Genomic DNA, 9,176 nt, shown 5'->3' with positions numbered 1-9,176 from the left:
CGAGTAAGCCGCCCCATCGAGCAGACTGTTGCTGTCACTTCGGGCGCAGAGTGAACAAGAGGTTCCCCTCTGCACGCTGAAATTTGTACCCATATGTTGTGGACTTACGCGGTTGAATGTGGAATGCAACGTAAACCTATGTATTTATATAACACTGACTGAATGGATACTCTGAGCATACAAGCACCACTTCAAACATTACCAGCCCCGAGCGTGAAAATTTTTCTTCGTGCATTTAAAGGACGTGGCTTTTCCCGCAAAAATCGTGGCAACTGTCGTTTGTGAAGGGTGCTGAGAATTGTAGTTCGGGGGGGGGGAGAACTAAAGTTCCCAGGATTCTTTGGTGGGAAAACCATGTACTTTAAATGTATTCAACAACACACGTGTACGCAGATATCAGGAGAGACTCGAAGATGCTTTGGGTCGGGTGTGCTTTTTATTTGGGATTATTAACCTAGCAAAAAAGCATTGTTGTAACAGTTTTGTGGCAAAATAAACCCTGATGTTCCTCTTCTAAGGTATCTCCAGGTATTGAACATGAATGGTTTTGTGTGTCCAAGTTTTAAAGCAAAACCTTTTGGCTTCCGCCAAAACCCCATCTTTTGATTCAGACATCAGATGAGCCGGAAAGGGCGGAAGCTGGTCGATTTTGCTTTCGAAAGGTGTGTTTTGTTAGTCGCTCTAATCAATTTGGTTTTGGAGATTAACGGAGTCCTTCCACCATACAGGGAAAACTTCCTTGTTTGAGGCTTTCATCCTTTATATATATAGGCCCAGTGGTTGTTTTTAGCAGGTCAACCCGGCCGTATTAAACATTTCATGTTGTCAACCGCCCTGTGATTTTCGGGTGAAGGGCGGTACATAAACGGAATAAATGAGAATTGAAACTGGGCTGTTAGGCAGCTGAATTAAAAGATAACAACAGGGCATTGAAATAAGAAGATACCATTGCGCCCCCCCTTTTAAAAAAAAAAATGCTTGTAAATGTCCACCCGCCCTGCGACGTAGCATTATTCCCGATTCATGGATCCCCTCTCTTCCTGGTCCCCCTGCCTCCGTTTTGATCCTCGCCGCAACACCCCTGCGAGGTGGGTCAGGCGGAGCGAGAGGAACTAAGCCAGCGGCTCAGCCCAGCAACCGCAGGTGGGGCCTTCCGTCGGCAGCGTAGCTTGGGGCTCGCGGGCGCGCCACAACCCAACCGGCGCTCTTTCCGGCACCGCCCGCCCGGCGCTTCTGCTTCTCCTCAGATGTGACCATGGTGGAAGTGAACTACCTTTTCCTGCACTCCGTGAGGGGAGGCCTCAAGATTGCCCGCATGGTATGAAGCCAGGCGGAGGGGAGGGGGAGGGGGGAGCTGAGGTTAGATTTAAAATTTAAAAAAAGTTTTTAAAGCCTTGGCGTGTGGTGGTGGGTCTTCATATGTGCCTCCCTGCAGTCTCTTTGTAACCTCAGGGGCTCAACAGTGAAGCAAGAACAGAGGGGGAGGCAGTCTCTGAGCTTGTGCAGAGCGCATTCACTTTAAACCCCAGGATTCTAAGTTTTGGGAGGGGGACGTGGAGGGTAATGTTTCCAGATCCCTGGCATCTTTGCCTCTTCTGTTTACAAATTAAGTGCCCGGTAAACAAATTGCTGTATTTTGTGTGAGAGTACATATATTATTATTATTATTATTATTATTATTATTATTATTATTATTATTATACTGCCCTATATCCTGGGGTCTCAGGGCGATTCTCTGAGGTGGTGAGTGCTACTTGCATATTTATATGGATGTTGACAAGTTGGTTCACACCCATGAGGTGACTGCTGTCAAGCAATGCCACTCTGCCCTGTGTCTGTGTGCCTTAGTTTAAGTCAACCTTCAAAACGTTTAACTTTGTTTTAGTGTTGCTTTCCAGCTCTTCTCTTTCACTGGAGCAAGGAGTGTTCCATGTTTGTCATTTTTAAAGGAACTGGAAAATTTCAGCAATGCTGATTTTTGCCTCTTGTAGCCAGCCATCTATTTCCACTTCTCTGGATGTCACCCTGTTAAACTCAAATAGGACCTGCTTTGGAGTAGATTTCTGGTGTTCTGGTGTTACAATACAAGTGTTGCCAGATATTTATTTATTTCCATGTATCAATCGCTTCTCATAAAATATCTCAGAGCGATTTCAGAACAAGAAGACCAGCACCAATTATTGCTTATATGAAAGTTAAAAGATGTTTGAAAATGCTTTTGTATATAAACACAGTATCAAATCCAATACAGATATAAACTGGAATAACACATACATTCTCCCTTATCTGACTATTAGAATATATGTGTGTGCGCGCGTGCACTGTTAAATCCCACTGCCTTATTATGATTATTTAATTCTTTGGGGCAAACTAGATGACAAGTGAATTCACTGAATATGTTTGGAGTTTTTGTTTTCTAAATAGCGGCATCTAGTCTGAGGTTTTTGCCACACGACAAAAGTAGCGTTCAAAACCATATGGTAGCTGTTTGTGTTCTTCAGTGCACACACATGCACACTTCTTTGGGGACCCATGTACAGAAGGCACCTCCTTAGTCTTTTTTTTTTTTTTTTTTTGAGGAGGGGAAGAAAACAGTACACCTCCAGATCTTTGAATCATAGGGAAGGCAAGTTGTATTCAGGCCCATTTTAAAGACACACGATAGAGCCAGTGTTTCCAAATAAAAAATTGATTGAACAAATACCAAATTTTAAATTTATAAATTACGGTAGGATTTTAAAGCTTGGGTGTGATTATTTTAGTAACTTGAAGGTAATAGCTCAGGGATAGAACAACTGCCTAAAACCCTGGAAAGTCACTGCCAGCCTTTGTGGCAAACAATACTGAGCAAGATGAACCAGTGGTCTGACTATATGACAGCATCCTATGTAAATAGTTTTGCAACATTGGAATATTTGTAGTATGATTATGTATGTATGTATGTATGATCCTAAGTCAATATTCTGTCTTTCTTTCTTGCAGCTTGTAGCTTTTATGGCAATCATCTGTTTTGCAGTTAACAGATCTCATGAAGCATTTTTAGCACTCGTGATCATTGAATTTGTCATTACTTTATTATTCTTTTTACTATATCTGCTGAATCTGCAAAAAAAGCTGAATTTCTTATTTTGGCCCTTGGCTGTAAGTATTAATGTGCACAAATTATTGTTGTGTATACATGTCTTGCAAAAGTACAAAACCAAACGGCAGGAATTGTGCTGGTATTTCAAACTTCTGCCCTTCCATTTCCAAAACAACTGTTGGGAGCAGGGAGCATCCTCCTCCCACCTGTCCTTATTACCACAATACAAGACAGTTATTAACATTCAGACAAAAAAAAAGCTACACTATTGAATACCGTACAGCAAAATAAGAAACAACAAAATGTTATATTTTCAGTCCTTTTAATTGTTTATTTATTTTTAATGCAGTTAATTCAATTTAAAAACAAATTGAACTGAAGAGTACATATATAGAGGTGGTTTTTAACTATTATTTTGGGGGGCTCTGGAGGTGTTGCCTCCCCCCACCCTGGCCTTCTGAGGACAGAAATGTGGCCTTAGGGGAATCAGCGATAGATCTGGGTTGGCTATAACATATTGTTTTGCTCTCTTTCTGCATCTTATGGCAGGGAAGGAAGTACCGTATTTTTCGCTCTATAACACGCACCCGACCATAACACGCACATATTTTTTAGAGGAGGAAAATCCGTAGGCATGCCACCCGTAGGCATTCCCTCCATAACACGCACAGACATTTCCCCTTACTTTTTAGGAGGAAAAAAGTGAGTGTTATGGTAAAAAAATACGGTACTTAGCATACCTTGGGGATGCATTCAATTTTGTTGTTGAAACAGAGATTAGGTTCAAACAGATCTCTTTCACATAGAGTATTATATTTGGATGTAGGTGATTCACACATGCATATCTCCCAGGCTGAAATCCTAAAGACACATTTGCAAAAAAGTAAATTCCACTGAACACTCTGTGATTAATTCCATGCATAGGATTGCACTGCATGCCGATAAGACATTTTAAGCATATACTTAAAAATGTAAAGCATGACTGCTACAAATGCATGTTTGCAAACAGAATTACACTACCAGGGAGCAAATAGAGGCAGTACCTCCCAACTAACCATACCTTCACCATCTGAAATGTGTGAAATGGCCCTCACATCTGTTTGTATTGCAGGTGAAGTCCATATGATAGGAAAACCATGTGCAGTTTAAATTGCAATAGCAATTTAAATCGCATAAATGCAAATGATTGCTTGGTGGTGCAATCACTAAGTGTGTGAAGTTAAAATCTAAGCTTGTTATTTTATTTTGTGCATCTTATTCTAATCAATAATAGTTCACCGCCCTTTTTTGTTTGAGGCAACATGTTTACAGTGTCATATATTACAAAAGTGAATATTGTGCCTTTAACTATCCTATTTGCCCCCCCCCACCATATGGTTCAGTATTGTTAACTTAGTTAAGAAACACAAGGTTCTGTAACCTACAACAGAATATGCAGCAGAGAAATGATAGCCAGAATCCTGCTTGATTGTGTTTGAGAAAGTAAAATAATAAATACATAACTGACCAATAACATCGGTTCTGCCCCGCCATCAAAAGCCCTGCCCCCCAACATAGTCCTGCCCTCCCAACAAAAATCCTGGCTACAGCCATTTCCAGATTCAAGGGATGTTCTGACAAAGTCCCATCCAGGGGTCTTTCCCAATGTCTGTGGGTTTATCAGCACCATCATCACAATCTGCAAGCTATGACTGTGAACTATCTGCTATTTTAAGTTTCTCATATAGTACCACTGTGGGCCACTGCTGGGAATTTAACATGGCAGATGGTTCACCCACCCACTACTAGGTAGGGGGTTGGACTAGATGACTCTTAAGGTCCCTTCCAAATCAACAATTCTATGATTCTATTAAATAACAAAATCCCTGATCATGGATCTCCCATGTAATGTCTAATTTGAGCTTGAACGTGCAGATTAGAATCTGATGAGCTGTTCACTTGGGGATTTTTTTAAAAAAACAATGAACTGTGAACTCTACTGAGTTAGCACTACTGAGAGAAGGCCACTTGGTGTCACTGTTGCTTGGATTTGGATGTCTATCTCCTTTTACTTATCTTTTGAGAGAGCATAAAATGATTAAAATAATGTAGATTTGCCATAGAAGTCTTCGTTGCTGTCCGACATAGGATTATTTGAATTGAATACGTATACTTAAGATTAAACTACAAATAAACAGTTTAAATTATTCCCCCCTGCAAAAAAGAAAAATCCTTTTTTCTCTCTCAATAAACAAAGGTAAACCTGCGGGGGGCGGGGTGGAATACAGAAAAAGAGAGCAGAGAAATGGGGTCAAAAGATGAGAGAGTGATAAGCAAAAAAGGGGAAACTCAGCCTGTTTGACACCAGGTGGTGATGGGGTTGAGCCTTCTTTGGGATGGTTCTCAGACTCTGTAATTCTAGCCTCCTCGGAATGCCACAACTTTGATGGGATTTGGCACCAGGTTAAAATGTGTGTCCTCCTGGGCATATGGTGATTGCAATCTAGGCTATTCAAGGTCTGAGGAAGTGTTGAAATACTGCAGTTACATGTGATGGCCTCATACCTAACTGATAATTTTAGTTTTTTAATTGTTTCTTTGCACAATGTGTTGTTCTATTATATTTTGGTAACTGCTGCATGATTCTTTTTTGTAAATAAGGAACAATCTAGATGTTTTGATAATATATAAATATCTCTGTATCTTGGGTGCCAAAATAACTTTCCTGGCCTCACGTATGTACTATGCACCCTGGCTTACGGGATGCCATTGACTACACAACCTCAGGTAGCAAAATGCCTGGTCCTGGAGTCAACATTAAGCCATGTTATTTGCTATTATTTTCCAGGATGCTTTCAACTCCCTGGTGGGGGCGCTGTTTCTCTTCATTGTGGGACTGTGTGCAACAGTAATAAAAACCGTAGTTGAAACTTTGGTTGGAGGGGTAAGTAAGAGAGTCTGGATAGTATTGTCTCATAGAAATGAAAGCCAGAGGAGCCTTTCACATGTGACATTCCCAGCTTGGTAGACCATGGCTTGCAAAATTATGAATGCTTTCAGACACTATTTTAATCATTTTTCGAGACATTTCCTTACTTGATCATGTTTGATTTTATGTGATCTTTCACACAATATAAAAGCCAGTTTTGGAAATCTAGCAAAATCTGCTCATTTCCATGTTAATTGTTTCCATTTGCAACACTGTTGACCTAGAAAAGGTAGGATTGTGGGGTAGGATTTTGGGCAGCATCCTGGCCACTAGCCATGTCACAAATTTTGGGGTGGTATTCTAGCATATATTCCAAAATGTCTGTCCAGGCATTTTCATGGGTGAATCCGGGGGGGGGGGGAGTACATGTGCATAAAGGGTGGGGGTTGATAGCATATGATTCACTGGTGTCATGGTGGTGTCTCTTGATCAAAAAGCCACAGTTCCATAATGTAGTGTAAAAAGAATGTTACTTACTGGGACAGAAGTGCTAGCATCATAACCAGGAAAACCAACCCAATAATCCCCACATCTAAATGCACTCTGTGTTTGGGCTCCAGCCATTGGTGAGAACTTTTCTCCTAATACAAATAGCTGGTTAGGACGGATCTAAATCAGGACTATAGTGAAGCATTTGAATCTCCTATCCCAGGCCAGGATCATGATTGGACCTCCCACACCTGCTTTTTACTCTTAAAGAAAAATATAAATGTGTTTCTAATTGCGTCAGTGGAATTAGATCTAGTTTGGCGCAAGTAACAGTGAAATCAATGGCGTTCTGCAAACGTTAATAATTTCATTCAGTGAGTTGTTATTCTACCAGTGGGACCAATAATAGTATTTTCGGCATTAAAACGGAACAATGGCATACAAGTTCATATCATGTTTCTTATATGAAAGAGAAGAATATAATTTACATCCAGACTTGCCAAGTGCAACGGTGCCCAATCAGTTCTGTTAAAGTAGGTATGTTATCCTTCTCCACCATCCCCATTTGTCTTAGGTGCAACTACAGTGGTACCTCTGGTTGCGAACGGGATCCATTCCGGAGCCCCGTTCGCAACCTGAAAGGAACACAACCCGCGTGGGTCGTGATTCGCTGCTTTTGCGCATGCGCATGACGTCATTTTGTGCTTCTGCGCATGCACAAGTGGTGAAGCCCAGAAGTATCCCTTTCCGTACTTCCGGGTCGCCGCGGGACGCAACCTGAAAAAAGTATCATGAAGCAAACATAACAAGAGGTATGACTGTACCGTATCCCTATTTTACCATGGTCAGAGTAGCCTGTTGAGATGAGTAAGTATTGGAGCCTCCTGGAAGAATACAACTGATAGAAGTCAGGCAAGGTCAAACCGGAGACGATTTCCCCAAAAACGTTGGGGCAGAGATTACTTTATGGAACACAAGATAAAAAGAATTCAGTTTTTTTCATCTATCACAAATTAAACATTAAAATTGAAATTCACAGGACAGGACTCTTTGATGAGCTGTGGCAGATGCTGTAAACTAGACACAGGCTGTTGCTGTGATTCAATAAAGAATAATGCCCAGAACATTTTACTGGCATCTGAACTACTTTCTTTTCATTTGCAGGTGTTTTGTCTGATCCTGTGTGCTCTCTGCATAGTAGATGCTGCTTTTCTTTTGAGGAAGATTACATTTAACCAAGGAGCAGCGGGGGATGATAATAACAATTAGAATGATCAATGGCCAAAGTCTAATTTATAAACATTTGGAAAGCCTGTTTCAATAGGCTGCTTGTGCCAAATTTTATTTATAGTTTCCTAAATCTGAAGAGCATGAGCTAGCCAGTAACGCAAGTCAAATTGATTTCAAAGAGATATTTTAAAGCAGAAGCTTAACTCTCCCAGGAAAGTGAGCAGGGTTCTGAAAATGTTTTTCTGCTCTTAGATTAGAAGAAACGCATTTATGAATGTTAATATATAGTATTCTTATGTACTACTTTTCTAAACTTGTTTACCTATTCAGCTGTATGAGCCATCTTGAATTAAGAATAATCCTGTGAATTTTATGGAATACCAATTCTAACCAACATTACATTTCAAATTATTATCATATGCAGCTTTATGAACTGGTTTGTGTTAATGTTTTTAATTAAAAAAAACTTTACCTGTAATAATACTGAATCATAAGTGTACTGTATATTGTTGAGCACACTCCCAATTTCCCTTAAAAAGTGCAAGGGTGTGTTGCACTGAAGGGTTTTATTTCTGAGTAAACAAACATAGGATTGCAATGTAAGTTTATTTTTCCTGAGAGAATATTGGAAAGTCATGAACTTTTTGTAATGCAGGGGCGGGGACCAGGATTTGATCTGCATGCTATTTTCTGAGCTCCCTACATCCTCCAACGGGCATTTAGGACTTCTGCTGAACCTTATTTAGCCAACAGAGTAGAGGTTCCCCATGCCTCTTGCATTGTGTGCTTTACAGGCAACTCCCTGTTTGCCTGTAAGAGTGTCTGTATATACAGGCAGCGACCATTCTGCACGCATCCAATTTACACATGACCGCCAACACATAGAGCTCAGTGGAAGCAAGCAGATTCCTAAAAACCAACAGCACAAGCTCAAAGAGCAACACTGTAGCCAGTCAAGGAGCCAGTTTAGTTAAGTATACAGTGTTAGACACAAGCCATTAGTGGGTGACCACAGGCCAGTCACTCAATCTCAGCCTAACCTACGCAGGAGGCACCATGTCATTTCCTTAAATTCTGTTTTGGCCAAACAACCCAAGATCAAACCATTATTGCTGATCCTGGTTTGTTTCGCTCAACCATAGTTAAAACTCATCATGGCTCCTTCCTACTTTGGACAGAATGACAAACTGCTGTTAGCTTAAAGGGGAGTAAGGTAAATGTAAAGACAAATGGACTTATGATGTCATGGTTTCATGAATTACTGGAGCCTGCGTCTTCAGATGCATGATACCGGCCATCATGCATCCAGTGGCGTTTATAAAAACTTACATCATTAGTAGTAGTCGGACCCTGCCCATCTGACTGGATTGCCCCAGTCACTCTGGGCAGCTTCCAGCATACAGTGGTACCTCGGGTTACATATGCTTCAGGTTACAGACTCCGCTAACCCATAAATATTACCTCGGG

The 9,176-nt window shown here is 40.9% G+C and overlaps 1 protein-coding gene and 1 long non-coding RNA gene across 2 annotated transcripts in view; both read left to right on the top strand.

The window, feature by feature from the left end:
• Window positions 1–9,176, top strand: part of LOC309375068 — a 605,268-nt gene that overhangs the window by 578,264 nt on the left and 17,828 nt on the right. The gene's annotated exons all lie outside the window — the stretch shown is intronic.
• Window positions 1,048–8,197, top strand: LOC309376590 (chemokine-like factor). Its single transcript, XM_081923039.1, has 4 exons — window positions 1,048–1,318; window positions 2,983–3,141; window positions 5,910–6,005; window positions 7,644–8,197. The coding sequence occupies exons 1-4, from the start codon at window positions 1,256–1,258 to the stop codon at window positions 7,746–7,748; spliced, it is 423 nt and encodes a 140-aa protein (XP_081779165.1). The 5' UTR covers window positions 1,048–1,255; the 3' UTR covers window positions 7,749–8,197.

Source organism: Podarcis melisellensis (genome assembly GCF_964234715.1).
Source record: "Podarcis melisellensis genome assembly, chromosome: 8".
Lineage (NCBI taxonomy): Eukaryota > Metazoa > Chordata > Lepidosauria > Squamata > Lacertidae > Podarcis > Podarcis melisellensis.
The sequence above is the reverse complement of the archived record's forward strand: the minus strand, read 5'-3'. Positions and strand labels throughout refer to the sequence as shown.

Bases quoted from the DNA above. Each gene is read 5' to 3' on its own strand.
- LOC309376590 (XM_081923039.1), top strand. From the start codon at position 1,256: ATGGTGGAAGTGAACTACCTTTTCCTGCACTCCGTGAGGGGAGGCCTC. The intron at 1,319-2,982 runs GTATGAAGCCAG...TCTTTCTTGCAG, and splicing joins GCCTCAAGATTGCCCGCATG to CTTGTAGCTTTTATGGCAAT. The intron at 6,006-7,643 runs GTAAGTAAGAGA...TTTCATTTGCAG, and splicing joins TTGAAACTTTGGTTGGAGGG to GTGTTTTGTCTGATCCTGTG.